Source organism: Entelurus aequoreus, linkage group LG07, assembly GCF_033978785.1.
Source record: "Entelurus aequoreus isolate RoL-2023_Sb linkage group LG07, RoL_Eaeq_v1.1, whole genome shotgun sequence".
Taxonomy (NCBI): domain Eukaryota; kingdom Metazoa; phylum Chordata; class Actinopteri; order Syngnathiformes; family Syngnathidae; genus Entelurus; species Entelurus aequoreus.
In genome coordinates, this window is record NC_084737.1 from 4,305,959 (window position 1) to 4,325,753 (window position 19,795).

Consider the following 19,795-nt stretch of genomic DNA (forward strand, 5'->3'; position numbering starts at 1 on the left):
AAGTGATTTTATCACCTGTTCCGTTTCGTTTTGTTAAATGAAATATAAAATGAAAATTAAACCATTTTCAGATGTAGTTTTTTCTCTTCGGCACCAAAAAGAATAACAATTTTGTGCTTTTTAATATGAAATTCAAATACATCAATTGTTTTTTGTTGATCAATTTCCATTAATGAAAATAAACAAGCAATGCAATAAAACATCAGGTAAAACATAATTTATGGTAATAAACGGACATCCAATGAGTTGGACATTCATGTTTTAATCCCTAAAATTAATGATTCCATAATTCGTTGAACTATTCCGCAACTTTTTTTGTCATTAGTCTCATGACAAAAAGTCTAAATGCATGCCGGGAAATGAAGTCCTTTATCACACTCTGCACGTTTAATCATTGAGTCGTCAAGACTTCGACTCCCAGAAACCCGTTTTTTTTTTTTCATTATGTTATCCCGTTCACACTAAATGAGCCACTCAGTTGTCATATTTTCCCGTCGAATGAACAGTTTGTGTCCATTTGTAGCCGGGGCAGACACGTCAGCGTTATTTTGTATTAAAAAAAATGCGCCTCGTTTGACGCGGAGAATAGAATGTATTCAGTGGGGACGAGCTAATGCTAACTAACAAGTAGCTAAATGCTAACCGTTTGAACGTTGCCCTCATTGACCACCATGGTAGAGCCACACGTATGCTAACTGGCTGCTAGCTCAACAAACTGCAAACTTTATAAGCGTTGCTGCAATCCTGCGCGTTGATTCAAACACCCGCGATGGAGGAAGTTGACAAAATCCTGATTCACGCCCTAAAACAAGTTGGCACGTAAGTATATTGGCTAATATGACATTTGTTCACTTTGGGATCATTATTCTCATCCATCCATTTTTCTACCGCTTGTCCCTTTTGGGGTACAAAATGTACTTGACTTTGCAAGTCAGTCAGCTGAACTGCGACTGTCACTAAATGACAATCATGTGATCCAACACGTGGGTTGAAGAATGTCAGTTTGCAGTCAAAATAAAAAAAAAACATATTCCAATGTGTTTGTTCTGCCTTTTGCAGGGAGCTCAGTGAGGAAATTGAGGGGGTGAAAAGTTTCACCAGTGAGCTGATAGTGGAGGCGGTGGTGAGATGTATCCGCGTGATCGATCCCGGTCTGGGCAGCGCACTGCCAACCTCCCTCCCTCCCGGCATGTCTGCCCGCTTCAGGGTTGGCATGAGCCTGGCACAGGCCTGTCAGGTAAGGCAGTGTTTTTCAACCACTAGTGTGCCGTGGGAAATGATGCAACTTCACCTAATTTATCCCAAAAATATTTTTTGCAAATCAATAATTATAATCTGCAAATAATGTGCCGTTGCTTGGTGTCTGTGCTGTGTAGAACTGGGCAGGGTAACCATGTAATACTCCATGCCAGTAGGTGGCAGCAGGTAGTTCGTTGCTTTGTAAAAGTCAGAATGTGTCGGGTGATACAAGGATGGTTTGTTGTGATCCCGATATGCTGACCACAGCGGGAGGCAGCGTGCAGGTAAAAAAGGTATGTAATGCTTAAACCCAAAATGAACGAAAGGGAAAGGAAAAGGCTATGCAAAACGAAAGTCAAACTGAACTGGCTACAAAGTAAACAGCGACAGAATGCTGGACGACAGCAAAAACTTACGGCGTCCACAAAGTACATCCGTACGGGACATGACAATCAACAATGTCCCCACAAAGAAGGATCGCAACAACGTAAATAGCCTTGCTTGCTAACACAAAGCAGGTGCGGGGAATAGCGCTCAAAGGAAGACATGAAAGTGCTACAGGAAAACACCAACAAAACAGGAAGGGCCACCAAAATAACAGCGCAAGACAAGAACTAAAGCACTACACACAGGAAAACACCAAAGGCACGACGACCTGGTGGAGTTTCATTTTTTAACGTTTTCTGCTGGTGGTGTGCCTCAGTATTTTCTTATGAAAAAAATGTGCCTTGCCTCAAAAAAGGTTGAAAAACTCTGCATTAGGCGTAGGGGTGTGGGGAAAAATCGATTTGAATTCGAATTGCGATTCTCACGTTGTGCGATTCAGAATCGATTCTCATTTTTAAATATTTAGGTTATTTTTTAAAGTTTTTTTTTAAATGAATCAATCCGACAAAACAATACACAGCAATACCATAACAATGCAATCCAATTCCAAAAGCAAACCCGAGCCAGCAACACTCAGAAGTGCAATAAACAGAGCAATTGAGAGGAGACACAAACACCACACAGAACAAACCAAAAGTAGTGAAACAAAAATGAATGTTATCAACAACAGTATCAATATTAGTTACAATTTCAACATAGCAGTGATTCAAAATCCCTCATTGACATTATCATTAGACATTTATAAAAAAGAACAATAGTGTGACAGTGGCTTACACTTGCATCACATCTCATAAGCTTGACAACACACTGTGTCCAATATTTGCACAAAGATAAAATAAGTCATATTTTTGGTTCATTTAATAGTTAAAACAAATTTGCATTATTGCAATCAGTTGATAAAACATTGTCCTTTACAATTATAAAAGCTTTTTACTACTCTGCTTGCATGTCAGCAGACTGGGGTAGATCCTGCTGAAATCTATGTATTGAATGAATAGACAATCCTTTTGAGTCGGGAAAATATCGTTTTTGAATCGAGAATCGTGTTGAATCGAAAAAAATCGATTTAGAATCGAATCGTGACCCCAAGAATCGATATTGAATCGAATCGTGGGACACCCAAAGATTCACAGCCCTAATTAGGCGCACTGTCAAGTTTTGCGAAAATAAAGAGATTTTAAGTGCGCCTTATAGTCCGAAAAATACGGTATATTAAAGCCAACTTGGGACAAACATCACAGTAGGATAGTGTTATAGTTTTACTCATTTTTAAATCAGGGGGAATTCCAATCCCGCCCTCCAAAATGCCGTCCATATCAAGTCGCTGACATGTGTGTTTGCTTCCAGGACATTGGCTACAAAGGGGAGATAGGCTATCAAACCTTTCTCTACAGCAGCGAGACCGAGATTCGCTCCCTGCTCATGTTTCTTGTGGAGAAACTGCCCAGAGAAAGTGCAGAGGCCTCTGACCAGCCAACAGGTAATCTCCCATCAAGCACTTTCTAATGTAGGCTAGGGATGCAACCGTACAATACTCTCTTTTTATCAAAGTATTTAGGCCGCGGTACGATCTTATTGTGGAATTGTCCCAAAAAATAAAGACTTGGTCCAAAAAATGCCATAGTGTGTGAAATGAAGTGGCACAAATGTTTAGGAGAAACACACTTAAGTGAACAGAAACATTATGCTCAAGTCTTCTAATCCTATTTATTACTACAAACATGACTTTTTAAGTCCAAAGAATAGTGCGCAAACATCCACTGTTTCAAGCAAATGTCTGACAACTTAAAGTTTAAGAATGTAAATACCTCAAAAATTGATGTTTAGCTTCGCTTGCTTCAAATATATTTTCCAAGTGATGGTTTATCAAGTAGCTTCTCATATTTCCCGCGGTGTGCAGAGTCCACGCTCTGACCTCCGTGGCGGTGCACCGTGACCCCGCCTTGTGTTGCCTTGGAAACGCTCGAGACGAAGCTAGCGCTTTCGTACGCAGCCCTCCGGCAAAGAGGTGGTTTTGGCCAGGGTTTGTTTGTTTGTTAGCAGAATAACTCAAAATGTTATGGATTGACTTTGATGACAATTTCAGCAAATGTCCATATAAAACAATTTCTCCCGCATGCTTCCTCATTTTCTCCACTTTACTGCGTTCCATGCCCCCATCTTCCAGTCCGCCCTCTGCTCCTGCGCCGCACAGAGGGTTCTGGGAGATGTAGTTTATTTTTCGACATGCCAATGCAAAAGCGCCAGAAAAAAACTACACTCACTAAGTTTACGTCACTGCATTTTTGTGATATTTCTGAAACCGCAATATCTACAATACCTTTACACCCCTTCTATCAGTTGGTTTTGCAGCCGTTTCTTTCCTTTTTTTAACATTTGTTTTAATGAAAATGTTGGACATACCGTTACCAGAAATAAAATACAAATCAAATGTTCTTTTTTTTTTCTTACCCCCCCCCAAAAAAAGTACAGGCAAATATTGATATAAAGCCACAGACAGCTGCACTTCCGACTGGCATAGTGCAGAAATACAAAAATCAACCACGTCTCAATCGGGGCTAAACTGGAAATCAAGTCTCCGTTACATATTTTAAGAAAGCACACCATACTTGTTGAAATTTTACAGAACCACCATTCAATGTCAGCCTAATTTTATCCAATTTAAGGAAATAAAGAATATCTCTGATCCAGCGGGTGTGGCGAGGAGGCGCTGCAGCCTTCCAGTTAAGCACAATAAGTCTTCTAGCTAACAAAGTAGTGATTGCCAGCAGATTATTTTTGGATTTGCTGAGAGAAGATAGAGCAGCGACCCCGAATAGTCCACTTAGAAGATTCGGATCAGTCTTTTTGCCAATTACCAACGACAAAGTATTAAAAATGTCAGTCCAATAATTGCACAGGGATGGGCAGAGCCAAAACATGTATTAAGTTAGCTGGAGACTGTTGGCACCGATCACACAATTCTTAGCTCGTCGAACCTTGGCATAATAAGTATGATGTATTAGCTTGCATTGGATGAGGCTGTGTGTTGCACAAATAGAAGACTTATGAACTCTACTTCCAGCTCTCCTCAAATAGGGTCACTCCTAAGTCACCCCCGAAAGTGACTTTGAATTTAAATACTCAGGTTGTAAAATAAAAATGTGGTTATAAATACTTTTAAAGTTGCAAGCGGTGTCAGAAACACATTTCCAACTGTGTCAGTCGGCAAATCTTGAAACCTAGGGAAAGTATTATCAACTAGAGATGGAGGTAAAGCATGATTAGCAGTGATGGGTGCAAGACTAGAAATAATCTGCAAGCCAAAATAGCGCTTGAAATGAACTCACATACTAAATGAGATTTTTACATTGGGATTTTTTCATAAAAGCGAATATTGATGAGTGAACCAGAGCCCTAAATAGATACTGTTTTGGTTGAGTTTGCCTCCAGAACCAGCCATAACGGAAGGGTCAAATACTTCATATTGCAGCCAATATTTAGGAATCCTAATGTTGGTGGCCCAGTAGAAAATTGATGTTCTTGATGTACATTTTGGCCTGCAGTGTAAACATAGTTTTTGTTTGATATTGTCATCACCGCCACCTGTGTTAGAAACTGAGTACCGCTGTGGCCCATACAAACCACAGCTGAGAAACATATTTTTCCTGGCTCTATGGTTAAGAAACACTTTACGGTGCTTTTGTTCTGTTTGCTTGTTGTTTCTGTCACATGATGCAATGCAATACTAACGTGGTTATGCTCACGCCAACAGTGGTTTGGCAACACATCCACACCTTCATCATTTTGAAGAGTCTGCAAATATTCTTGTCCTCCTGCAGGCAAATCAACAATCCTTCAGAGAGCCATTGCTTCTGCCATTAAAGCCCAGCTGGTTGCCCCCTGGCTTCCTCCAAACTGCAGGCTGCCACTGCATGGTGAAACACAAGTAAACTCTTAAAATGTGCACTTTGTTTGGATAGTGGTTCAAAGGGGAGCGGATGATGAACTTGCTGCTGCATGTTTAGAGGCCTGTCTCAGCTTCCAAGAAGTCAGATGTTGTACATTGCATGCATAATGACATTACAACAGTCTACCCTTTATCTTCATTAGGAGAACTGGAAGAACTTGCGTGAAAAGTTTGTATTGTCATGTGAGCTTTTTCTCTCTGTAGACTTCAGGAGTGTTGTACAGCTTCCACAGCCAACGTCTCAGTGGGGCCCATTGTGTCAAAGATCCAGGAAATAAACCACAGAAAGGTAGGCATACTTCTCAGCTCAATAAACTGCAAATGGAAGGATAGATATTTGACAAGAACCTTCAGAAAAAGCTGTTATTGTACTGTTCTGAAAGAAATCACAATGGTATTTGGAGATGTGAGTTTAATTAGTTCTGTGGTGCAGCTCTTACCTCAAGATACACAAACACTGAAAGCTATTTAATACATGCTTAGTGCCCCCAATTTTAAAATGTAACATGTCTTTAAAAATGTAACTGATATATCGTAGTACAAACAGTAGTTTTATAAAGTAATGTAATACATTGGAGAGTGGACTTCTGCGGTATTGCCTTCCAGGTGCTTTTCTGTCAAACACACCATCAGCAGCTTTTCTATATTTTCATGGATACATGTCCGTCCTTCAGATATTATTTGAACATCCTTGGCTGGCATCAGACTTGTTTTGCTTGAGTATGGTGCAGAGTAGCAGTGATACGCTCAAATTGCATGGTCATTTGTGGCAATTGAATTGAAAAAGAGTTACAAAAAGAGACAACTGGAATTATATCAAACTGATTTTTGATTTTGATTGGACGTGTCATTTTGAAAATGCTTAAACGAAAATTAAAAGTATGTTAGAGTTCGGGTGTTGGTGGAGGGAACAGTGATAAAGTCATCTAAAATAATTTGTGTTAAAAAGGGTGCAGATAAATATAAGAATATTATTCTTCCATCTGCTCCTTTCTAATCATGGAAATGGTTAAGAAACAAAAGTGTCAACTGTATATGGCTTGTATATATGCATTTTCATGAAAGGAATAAAAAGAAATGATGATGATTCCAACTCTGACTACAGCATCAGTTGCTATGTAGAGTAGCGCTTACCATCATTTTCAGCAGACTGCATTGCAAAATGATCCCCTGCCCCCTATTCCACCCAGGAATGGGGCCATATGTATCCATTCTCTACTGTAATCATAAAACTGGCTCCCAATGTTTATAGAAAAGTAATTATTTTGAATTGAGAATTGGATGAAATGGAATCGATTCTGAGTCGAATCGTTAACCCCAAGAACCGAATGGAATCGTGTGGTGCCCAAAGATTCACAGCCCTAGTTTACGCTGGAAGACAGGCAGTGGAACTGAAATGTGTGCCATGATTTCAGAGATCCAGGACTACCAGAGAGAGTTCCTCCCACCGGTCACCGCTCAGCTCTCCCATAATGCATCTGTGGTGGCGTCCATACTGGAGCAGCACACCGCTGAGCTCAGTGCGGCGCAGGAGTGGGACAATGAGTGGAACAGTCAGGGACTGCTGTCACGTCTTACTCCACAGGTACATGCACTCATACTGTAAACATGCTTTTATTTTCTCAATTCTCTTTTCCCTTGTAAATATTGAATTATTTTGCACAGGACTACAGGGCCCGAAAACGGACTCGACTGCGTAAACGTATCGAGGAGCAGTTGCGCTCTGCTGCCCTTCCCTCTGCGGAAAGTGCCTTTGGAGCCCTTGGCTCTACCTCGGATTTGTCTGACATCCTGCAAGCCTTCAAAGGCTCCGCCTCCTCGGACCACATCCTGACAAAGGGCTCTCACTTTTCCCACTCCCAGAAGTTCACTTTCACACAGGTGCATAACGATTCACAGCTAATGTGTCTGCACTCCATTCATCACAAATGTGTGTTTGTGTGTGAACAGGAAGTAGACACGGCGCCGTCCGCTGTGCGGCAGACGGATGTTGATAAGCATCAAAGTCAGCAGGAGGAGCTGGCATCACTGCAGCATCAGTTTCAGCAACTGTGCAGCGACGTAGACCAGCTAACCACGGACATGAAGCACATGAGAGTCACAAATGCCCAGGTAACACACCCTAAATAGAATCTCGTCAAGACCCCTGTATCTATTGTAATGACATCATCATCCAGCCTGTTGTTTATTACCGCTCTCTAAACAGACACTATTACTTTGTCATGCTTGTTTATTTTTGAAAAACTTGTCTATTTAATGTCAGCGCAAGTCATAGCTCTTCCTTGTATTATTTTGTAGTGTGGAATGTAAGAAATGTCTCGATCAAGTGAAATGATTGTGGATTTAAATCCATACTCAAATAGTATTTTATTTGGTTTTATGCTAGCATTTTATCAGTGTTAATTTTGACAGCATTTTGTATTTTGTTTTGGTCATAGTCTTTTGAAGAAAATCTTTTAGTTTTAGTCGTATTTTAGTCATTTAAATCAGGGGTTTCTTAACCTTTTTGACCTCAGGACCCAACTTTTCCACTACAGAGGCGCCCGGACCCACTCAATCATTAACTGAATTAGTAATATTACTCTTGATTTTAGGGTATTCAATCATTGTATCTAACCTACTTACATTTTCATAGGATAAACCTTGTCAAATGATATGAAACCATAATAATAATCAGATAGATTATTATCAAGGCTTAGGTCAGGCTGATTACAAAAATCACTACTAATCAAATATATTGCAAAAAAGGGACTCAAAAACTGATGAAAAGTAAATGTACATACTACCACGCAGTGTTAAAGTAAATTCTAACAGAATTGATAATAAATAAATGTAATTAAGATTAAAGTCCAAATGAAAGCACAGCCTCACCACTTTAGTCATTATTGTTATGCTTAAAGAGGAACTGCACTTTTTTGGGGAATGTTGTCTATTTTTCACAAGACATGACGACGGATGGATTTTTAAAAATGCATTCTTACTCTTAAATACATTTAAATAAAAGTCTGCTTACAGTGGCACCAATGCAAGGTCCTCTTTTCCGCCCATAAAACCCATTAAAACCATCCAAAAAGCGCCAACAATACTCCATTTACATTTGGTGACCTGAATATTAACCAAGTATTAGTGATATTGTTATTATAAGCGCTAACGCAGACCAACTATTTATAGCTGCGCTGTGACCACAAGCTTGTGTGCCGATGTTGACATGATCGAGTAGTCCGCTCTTTCCTCGCTTCCCTACTCCCTGAAAGTTTATTGTAGATCATGAATCATGCTTCTCACCTGGATAGTAGAAGGATGAAGACGTATTCCGACAAGTTGGTACACTTTGACAGCCCATTTAGACCTGGTAATGGCAAGAACGACACAAAAAGATGCTTGGTTCCACCCCCCTTTTCTTTGTCAGGATTATATGAGACATTCTTCATTTAAATAGAAATATAATAAGATTCTATCAGTCGGCATCCTAATGACAGCAGACCTTGTACAGTAAGTGATGTTTTATTATGTTTATTGGCTCTCATACAGTCTCCAGTGAGTAATAATCAGTGATGTTGTTGAAAAAACTAAAGAAGCGTCATGATGCGTTTTTTTAAATTAATACGCCGCATATGCTTACAATGATTAAAATACGCATGTATTAAATGTTATTATAAATGTTACTACATGACATATATACTTAAATCATGTATATATTACATGTTATTATGAATGTTACTACATGACATATATACTTACATCATGTACATATTACATGTTATTATGAATGTTACTACATGACATATATACTTACATCATGTATATATTACATGTTATTATGAATGTTACTACATGACATATATACTTACATCATGTATATATGACATGTTATTATGAATATTACTACATGACATATATACTTACATCATGTATATATGACATGTTATTATGAATGTTACTACATGACATATATACTTACATCATGTATATATTACATGTTATTATGAATGTTACTACATGACATATATACTTACATCATGTATATATTACATGTTATTATGAATGTTACTACATGACATATATACTTACATCATGTATATATTACATGTTATTATGAATGTTACTACATGACATATATACTTACATCATGTATATATTACATGTTATTATGAATGTTACTACATGACATATATACTTACATCATGTATATATTACATGTTATTGTGAATGTTACTACATGACATATATACTTACATCATGTATATATGACATGTTATTGTGAATGTTACTACATGACATATATACTTACATCATGTATATATTACATGTTATTGTGAATGTTACTACATGACATATATACTTACATCATGTATATATTACATGTTATTGTGAATGTTACTACATGACATATATACTTACATCATGTATATATGACATGTTATTATGAATGTTACTACATGACATATATACTTACATCATGTATATATTACATGTTATTATGAATGTTACTACATGACATATATACTTACATCATGTATATATTACATGTTATTGTGAATGTTACTACATGACATATATACTTACATCATGTATATATTACATGTTATTATGAATGTTACTACATGACATATATACTTACATCATGTATATATTACATGTTATTATGAATGTTACTACATGACATATACTTACATCATGTATATATTACATGTTATTATGAATATTACTGCATGACATATATACTTACATCATGTATATAAAACCTTAATGGAGGTGTTTGCATGTTTTTTTAAAGTGATTTATGGGCAGAATAGAGCGGCTTCCATAGGCCCCATTGTAAGTGGACTTTTAGACTTAGACTTAGACTTCCTTTTTATTGTCATTCAAATTTGAACTTTACAGTACAGATAAGAACGACATTTTGTTGCATTAGCTCATGGTAGTGCAGGATAAAAAAGCAATAAGGTGCAGATATAAATAAATAGATTTTGTTCAAATGTATTTGATATTTTGAATGCATAAAAAAAAAATCCGTCCGTCATGTCCTTCATGATTGTGCACGATATGCAAAATTCCAAAAAAAAGTGCAGTTACCCTTTAAGAATCTTCTCTAAGACTTTAGCTTCAGACTTCTTTTGTTTGTTTTGATATTGTCATTACTGCCACAAGTGGTGGAAAAGTGTATTACAACTGAGTACCGCTGCAGCATATACGGACCACAGCTGAGAAACGAATATCTAACAAAGGGCCCCGTCCTTAAGGTTAAGTAAACACTGCATTAGGTTAAGCAAATGACTCTCATGAAGTAGTTCAATGCTGCGGACACGTTTGTTACTGGATACTTTCTAATGTGCATCTGCCTTGGAGGCGCTATAGGTGTAATTAATATGCTATTGTAAAATGTTGAACAGGTGTTTATGAACAAACGTGCTGTTTTACACTGCAACATTGTTCAATTACACATGGTTAGCTAGTGTGCTATCGTGTGCTTAGCTGTTGTGGAGCTGCTAGCTCTTAGTAGCCTATAGCCCACCATGTTTACCTTTTGTAAATGACTAAACTAGAAGAAATTACCATTTTTGTGTGTTTATTGGGGGACATTTAGGTGTTTGCACAAGTAAAGACGCCGCAGGACTGCTTGTATTGACGTTTATATTGGAGATATCGTCAATATTTGCTGATATTAGACAGATATTTGGTATCAGATCTGTATTTTAATGAGATAATAATCTTTTACTTGGGCATCGGAGTGTTTGACGTTACCTGCTGCTCTTCTGTGAAGGTACTTGATGAGATGAAGCAGCGAGAGCTGCAAAACCGTGAAGAGGAGGAGAAGATACAGGTGAAGAAGAAATCCATTGACTTGTTGCCAGATGCTGAGAACAACCTATTGAAGCTTCAGGTGGGTTGTTACTTCTTCAAATGTAACAGAGCGTCCAGTCACGTCTGGGTTTGTGTACAGGGTCTCGTGGAGGCCAGCGCCAAGCGGGTGGTCAGCCTGGCTTCTCAGTGGGAGAAACACCGCGCTCCGCTCATTGACCAACACCGCAGACTCAAGGAGATCTGCAGTCATCAGGATGTAAATAGGATTCATCACATGTTCAGGTTTCGGTCATGTGTATAATTCATCTGCATTTTTCTCAGATGGAGTCTTCCAGGAAGCTGTCTGAAATCAAGGTGTTGCACGACAAAATCCGAGTGTCAACAGAAGAGGCCAAGCAGAAGGAGGAAATATACAAACAGTTGGTAAAAAAAATCACAAGTGCTGTCAAACAATACATTTTTAAAATCAAATGAATCACACTTTTGAAATTGGATGAGTCACTTAATTACAAACGTTTTGCTTAACCAATCTGTGGTACTTCTGTGGACTATTTAAGAAGCACTGCATTTTGGTTCTTAATTCTTTTTTGTTACGCCCCCTATAGGGGACAGATTCTTTTTCCCGCCCCCTCCCAAATGTAATGTATATTTTGTTTATCTGTACGTGCCAAGATAGTTCTTTACTAGCACAAAAGATGCTATTACTTCTCATGCCCCCTTTCCCCTGACACCTTACTATTTAAGAAGCACTGCGACTCTTGAACGCATCATAATTAAATTATCCCCTCAACTCCCCCCAAAATGGATTATCTCGCTGGAATAAAAAAGACAATATAACATACATCCATAAACGTGGACGCATGTGGAAAAAGTGCAATATATTTATCTGTACAGTAATCTATTTATTTATTTATATATATTTATATATATTTATTTATTTTATATATATATTTCAGTGTTTCCCATAAACTGCCAAGATACCTGTGGCGGTGGGGGCGTGGCCATGGGCGTGGCTATGGGCGTGATCACCATGACATCATTGAGCAATTTGCATAATTTACTACAATGATATGATTTTCTCTAAAAAGGCTCAAAAAATGTGTACTTACTAATTAATAATAACAGTTTTGTTTTAAATGTCCATCCATCCATCCATCCATCCATTTTACAATATAATTACAACACTTTATGTACATATTTATATACAGATTTGAACAATAAGTTATTCACTGAAATATATTTATTAATTGTGGTTCTTACAAAAAATATATCTTATAAAATATAAAAGTTAAAATGTCTCTTAAAGCTCTGCCCCTTTAATTAGTGCATACTAAATAATTTAACTTTAGCCTACTACTACAACCATATTATTTACCAGCAACATAAAGTGAAACAGAGGCAGAGGTGTCCTGCCACAGTCAGTAACAAATAAACAGAAAACAGTAGTGGTCAAATACAAATAAGGCAACAAGAGAAGTATCCTACACTTCTCTTTTGTAAAGTAAATGTGAACAGCCTATATGATCATCTACATCAACTATATGATTTGCCTGAGAAGCTGGACAGGACAAAAAAAATTAATAAATTAAATTTTTTTTTTTTAAATTTATTTATTTATTTATTTTATTTGTGGCGGACGTAATTCTTTCGTGGCGGGCCGCCACAAATAAATGAACGTGTGGGAAACACTGTATTTATATATTATTTATATTTATTTATTTATTTATACATGCACCTTTTTGCTTTTTTTATCCTGCACTACCATGAGCTTATGTAACGAAATGTCGTTCTTATCTGTGCTGTAAAGTTCAAATTTGAATGACAATAAAAAGGAAGTCTAAGTCAAGTCTAAGTCTAATTTTGGTTAATTATTTTCTGTTACGCCCCCTATAGGGGACATCATTTATCTTCACGCCCCCCCAATGTAATGTATATTTTGTTTATCTGTACGTGTCAAGATAGTTCTTTAACGTTCATGTTTTTAAGACCCACCTTTTTGATTTGGCTTTTATGTAATATTAATTATTTTATTTATCTAATTAGTTATGCAAGATTTTATTTAGTTCTATTTATTTATTACATATTTACTGTATATTTATTTTATTATCTTTTTATTTATGTATTTATTAAATCTTCATATGTCTTTTATTTTATCCTTTATCTCTACTTATGGTTCTCACTATTTTACAAGTTGTATTATTTTTACTTTCCATTGCCTGAAGTCAATGCAACTTGAGGTGAAACAACAGCGCCATCATGTGGTATATTTGTAATATGACGCAGGCAAGGCAGTATGTGACACTATGTGTTTTCAGGGGTGTCCTCATTTCTTCGTATATGTTAACATTGAGTCCTTTTGTCCTACAACCAAGGTATCGCAGTTAGAGAATCTTCCCAAGGACGTTTCCCGGGCGGCATACACCCAGAGGATTCTGGAGATTGTGAGCAACATCAAGAAACAGAAGGAGGAAATCACCAAGGTATCATTTGAAAAAGTTCTGATAGTGAATATGCTTCAACAAAGGAAAGTCTCTGAAGAGAAAGAAAGTGAAGTTAAAGTGGTGTGACTGCAACATTCAAAGTGGGGCTTTAAGAGTCAAGATTAGGGATGTAACAATATGAAAGTACAGCACGCTTATTATTGTTATTGTTGAATGTGTTATACACACACTGAAATCTTTTGAAGAAGTTATTTTTTGAAATAAGTCAAACAAATAGACACACTTAGAAAAGCCACTATTTGGCATGTTTTGTGTTTCTTATGCTTCACCGTTTTAATTATTGGTTTGTACTTTAAGATTTAATTAAATGACAAGTGCGTAACAAATAACATTTGTTATTATTTCTGTCAGGCGTTGTGGCATCCTACTCTGTTCAGAGGTCCTTGAACACCTCGTATTCCTGAGTATAGAAGGATGACTTTGTTCTAATAGAGCACAGCTTGTAGGTTCCATGTACACAATTAAACATCTTCCATGCTCAATGTCTTTATAGAAATTTTGATTTGAGTAAGTCGTTTCATAATGGGGAAAGACGTTAATGTCTCTTGATTTTTTGTTAGCATTTAAGCTAGCGATCTGGCGCCATTCAGTCCTTGAGTTTATCAAAGTGCAGTTATTAATCACCGTTTATTGTTACATCCCTAGTCAAGATGGGATAGGGATGTAAGGACAAATTCCTGATGGTTAATAATTGTAATTATTGTGAAACCATGATGGATTATCACACTTTGGTCAATTCAACTGCACGTTTCTAGGATAAGCAGCTAGCGCGCTAATGGCTAACGTGAGTTATGTAGGGATTACAAAAAGCTCCCAAAGCCAGTCAGTTCCCTCACAGAACCTTCAGCAGGAGCTAGTCTAGGAATGTTTAACAACATTTTTGTTTTGTTTTGTTTTAACAGATTTTGTGCGACACAAAGGAATTGCAAAAAGAGATCAACAGTCTGACAGGAAAACTGGACAGGACTTTTGCTGTGACCGATGAGCTTGTCTTTAAGGTCTTTGTTTACATGAAGTGGCTTTTGTGAACATCTTTCAGTGACAGAACTGCCGTGTTTCCGCAGGGTAGAAGAGAGTTTTAAGACTCGGGGTATTCCACTCCGTAAAGTTCATCTTCTTTTATTACATACAATTGTTTGGTCCAAACATAGTCAATAGTACACAATAACTGACTTGGAGTACGCTATTCACAGCAACAGACATTATACTTTTATCTTTTTGTTCCTTTCCTGGTAATATCTGCTCATTTTAGTTTAGCTTAGTTTATTAAGGATCCCCATTAGTTTACACCGCAGTGGAGATTATTCTTCCTGGGGTCCAGGCAAAATACATCACACAATCACAAAACAAATGATTAAAATAGCAACAACAAAGAACAAAAAAACCCCAATAACTTCGAGTTTACTTAATAATGTTCATACCAAAGATAAAAAGAGAAATATAAAAATAGATATATATTTTTGCAAAAATAAAACAAAGAACCACAGGCCTATAATATACACATTAGTGTACCAAAGACAAACATTAAGTGACGAAAAAGTACCATCCATCCATTTTCTACTGCTTGTCCCATAATCAATAAAATAGTCAATAATCAATTTTTGCTCCCAGCTACACTTCTTAAGCTTTACTAAGCACTTATTTCTTCTGTGGTATTTTTGGTTGTTTCAAGCTAGCTTAGCAGCTAGTTTAGCGATTAGCATGCCTACTTGTAAACATGTAGTTTATTTGCAGCCGTGGAGGTAAATATTATTCATTTATGGAAGTGGCTCCACACTGTGTATATTCACTGTGTGCAGCACCAACAATAGATCAAATATCAGCCAGAGGGGGTGGCTTTTTCTGATGGCAGTTGGCTAATCACATATTTTTACATGAAAGTCGATTGTCACGTCCTTAGATGAAAACACTTAAGCGGTGGTTTTTCTCGTTTGTATGTATGGAGAAAATTCAACATCTTATGTTTGTCATCACCGACAGGACGCCAAAAAAGATGAGTCGGTGCGCAAGTCCTACAAGTACCTGGCCGCTCTGCACGAAGTACAGTCAGCCATTTCCCTGAATTCGAGTGATTTCCATTGGCAATGTTGTATCTCACCTTCTCTCCCTCTCTCTCGTGTAGAACTGCAGTCAGTTGATCCAAACCATCGAGGACACGGGTACCATCCTGAGGGAGATAAGAGATCTAGAAGAGCAGGTAGCATTTGCCGTCCAGTTGCCTTAGATATTTGTCACAAACAAAAAAAAAAAGGTACATGGAGTTGTCTTTTTGTAACGAAGACCTATGATGATTTTCGTCTTTTATGAATTCTAAATGTTGTAACAATGTTGGATACTCCTGCTGAACACTTGAGAGACCCCTAGATCATGTTTCTTAATACATTGTTGGGCCACAAGCGCCCCCTAGAGGGCCTCTATAAAAGATCTGTTTCTCAGCTCTGGTCCGTACTCGGTTGTAATACACGTTTCCACCACTTGTGGCAGTAATGACAATATCAAACAAACAGAAGAAGTCTCCAGAGAGAAGTTTTTAAGCACAAAATGTATGACCTTAGTGCATACTTGCCAACCCTCCCGTTTTTAGCGGGAGAATCCCGATATTCAGCGCCTCTCCCGACAACCTCCCTTCTCCCGACAAACTCCCGGTATTCAGCCGGAGCTGGAGGCCACGCCCCCTCCAGCTCAATGCGGACCTGAGTGGGGACAGCCGTTCTCACGTCCGCTTTCCCAGCAGCTTGCCTGCCCAATGACGTCATAACATCTACGGCTTTTAGAGAGTAGAGTGCACAACAAGGAGAGAGAGTTCTTGCTTTCTTATGTGGGTTTATTGTTAGGCAGTTTCATTAACGTCCTCCCAGCGCGGTAACAACACACAACAACACACGTCACGTTTAGTCTACCGTAAAGCAGTTCGTCTGCCGTAAACAGCAATGTTGTGACACTCTTAAACAGGACAATACTGCCACCTACTGGATAGCCTGCAGAACACTAAAATTCAAGTATGTCTTTTATTTATATGTATAATAAAATAAAATAAAAAATATATATATAGCTAGAATTCACTGAAAGTCAAGTATTTCATACATATATATATTATATATATATATATATATGAAATACTTGATTCGGTGAATTCTAGCTGTAAATATACTCTCCTCTTAACCATGCCCTTAGCCACGCCCCAACCACGCCCCCGACCATGCCCCAGGAGCTAGTATTCCTCACAATTCCCCGTTGTTTACAATGGAGCGAGAGAGATTCGGACCAAGAAAGTGATGATTACCCCATTAATTTGAGCGAGGATGAAAGATTCGTAGATGAGGAACGTTACAGTGAAGGACTTGAGAGACAGTGATGGACGTATCTTTTTTCACTCTGACCGTAACTTAGGTACAAGCTGGCTCATTGGATTCCACACTCTCTCCTTTTTCTATTGTGGATCACGGATTTGTATTTTAAACCACCTGGGATACTATATCCTCTTGAAAATGAGAGTCGAGCACGCGAAAATGGACATTTAAAGTGACTTTTATCTCCACGACAATACATCGGTGACACACTTAGCTACTGAGCTAACGTGATAGCATCGTTCTCAAATGAAGATAGAAACAAAATAAATAAACCCCTGACTGGAAGGATAGACAGAAGATCAACAATACTATTAAACCATGTACATGTAACTACACGGTTAATAATTCTCAGCCTGATAAGGCTTAACAATGCTGTTGCTAACGACGCTAAGGCTAATTTAGCAACTTAGCAACCGGACCTCACAGAACTATGATAAAAACATTAGCGCTCCACCTACGCCAGCCAGCCCTCATCTTCCCATCAACACCCGTGCTCACCTGCGTTCCAGCGATCGACGGCGCGACGAAGGACTTCATCCGTGGGTTTGGCGGCAAGCATCGGCTAGGCGTAGTAAGTAGTCCTTGTTGTGTTGCTGTAAGTATTGTACTTAGCCGCTAAGACACCGATCGATCCCACCTACAACGTTCTTCTTTGCAGCCTCCATTGTTCATTAAACAAATTGCAAAAGATTCACCAACACAGATGTCCAGAATACTGTGGAATTTTGTCGAAGAAAACAAGAGGTTTTTGTATCGGGTCGATGGGGTCCAACCACTTCCGTGGATTTTGTGACGTCACGCGCATAAATCATATCCAAAGGAGTTTTTCAACTGGAAGTGTGGCGGGAAATTTAAAATGTCACTTTAAAAGTTAACCCGGCCGTATTGGCATGTGTTGCAATGTTAAGATGTCATCATAGATATATAAACTATCAGACTGTGTGGTAGGTAGTAGTGGCTTTCAGTAGGACTTTAACTACAAGCTCTTAAAATGTGGGTGCAAAGATAAGGAAAATAAATGCTTGATAAAGTGTAAGAAACACATAATATTTGAGTGGGCCTCTCTGTCCTGGAAATGTTTGGCCCTTTGGTCAAAAAGGTTGAAGAACCGCAGATCTAGATCACAAGGAAGTGTGATAGGTTCAAATATTCATAGGCTTTTTTTTACAGTGGAGATGAAAGCTTTCATCTGAGTCTTTTAGACTCACAATGAAGTCTTGTATTTCTGTCACCAACAGATTGAGACAGAGAATAGTAACAAAACTGTGGCTAACCTGGAGAGGATTGTGGAAGACTACAAGGCCATCAGACAGGAGAACTCTGCACTTGCTGCCAAGGTCAGAGACGCTTGACTCCATCACCAGGAAATGGGTGGTGCTAGTTGGTTAACACCACCACCCTTTTGTTTGCAAGGTCAGAGACGCTTGACTCCATCACCAGGAAATGGGTGGTGGTAGTTGGTTAACGCCACCACCCTTTTGTTTGCAAGGTTAGAGAGGCTTGACTCCATCAAAAGGAAATAGGGGGTGGTAGTTGGTTAACACCACCACCCTTTTGTTTGCAAGGTCAGAGACGCTTGACTCCCATCACCAGGAAATGGGTGGTGGTAGTTGGTTAACGCCACCACCCTTTTGTTTGCAAGGTTAGAGAGGCTTGACTCCCATCACCAGGAAATGGGTGGTGGTAGTTGGTTAACGCCACCACCCTTTTGTTTGCAAGGTTAGAGAGGCTTGACTCCATCACCAGGAAGTAGCTGGTTAACACCACCATTGGTGCCCCTTTTCTTTGCAATATTTGTACCATGGAACAAGCCTTTTGTATCCCCATGTTGATTGTATTTATATCCTGAATGATGCAGCAGATGGTGCTGCCCCACCCGCCTTATTCCTTCAACACCATCTGCATCATAGTTGAAAGCATTTTTGAAATGTTTAGTCCATTCTTGTTTCAACCAAGCAGCATTTTCCTGTTGAGCCACTCGGTACATTAAAGTCAATGTAGGAGACTTGATCTGTTATTAAACTATTAACTATTGATGACTTTATTACCTTGTCTAACCACTATGTATACTCTAATCTCAATATTTATATATGTATTACCTTGTCTAACCACAATGTTTACTCTAATCTCAATATTTATATATTTATTACCTTGTCTAACCACTATGTTTACTCTAATCTCAATATTTATATATTTATTACCTTGTCTAACCACAATGTTTACTCTAATCTCAATATTTATATATTTATTACCTTGTCTAACCACTATGTTTACTCTAATCTCAATATTTATATATTTATTACCTTGTCTAACCACAATGTTTACTCTAATCTCAATATTTATATATTTATTACCTTGTCTAACCACAATGTTTACTCTAATCTCAATATTTATATATTTATTACCTTGTCTAACCACAATGTTTACTCTAATCTCAATATTTATATATTTATTACCTTGTCTAACCACTATGTATACTCTAATCTCAATATTTATTACTTTGTCTAACCACTATGTATACTTTAATCTCAATATTTATTACCTTGTCTAACCACAATGTTTAC

The 19,795-nt window shown here is 38.0% G+C and overlaps 1 protein-coding gene across 5 annotated transcripts; it reads left to right on the forward strand.

Annotated features, from left to right (window-relative positions):
- The first annotated feature begins 390 nt into the window (after positions 1–390).
- On the forward strand, positions 391–19,241 carry ccdc22 (coiled-coil domain containing 22). 5 transcript variants are annotated; one of them, XR_009826695.1, is made up of 18 exons: positions 391–819; positions 1,060–1,237; positions 2,974–3,106; positions 5,448–5,554; positions 5,780–5,864; positions 6,991–7,160; positions 7,241–7,456; positions 7,526–7,687; positions 11,340–11,459; positions 11,520–11,636; positions 11,702–11,803; positions 13,753–13,860; positions 14,784–14,879; positions 15,862–15,921; positions 16,004–16,078; positions 18,470–18,568; positions 18,645–18,720; positions 18,797–19,241. XR_009826695.1 is itself a non-coding variant. In XM_062052433.1 (17 exons), exons 1-17 carry the CDS (start codon positions 770–772, stop codon positions 18,657–18,659), a joined length of 1,893 nt encoding a protein of 630 aa, XP_061908417.1. In that variant the 5' UTR covers positions 391–769; the 3' UTR covers positions 18,660–19,241. The 5 variants fall into 5 exon arrangements, 3 of the variants coding, with proteins under 3 accessions (XP_061908417.1, XP_061908415.1, XP_061908416.1); XM_062052433.1 differs by having other exon boundaries at positions 18,645–19,241; XR_009826694.1 differs by having other exon boundaries at positions 7,241–7,687; positions 18,470–18,796; positions 18,951–19,241.
- Positions 19,242–19,795: the final 554 nt, after the last annotated feature.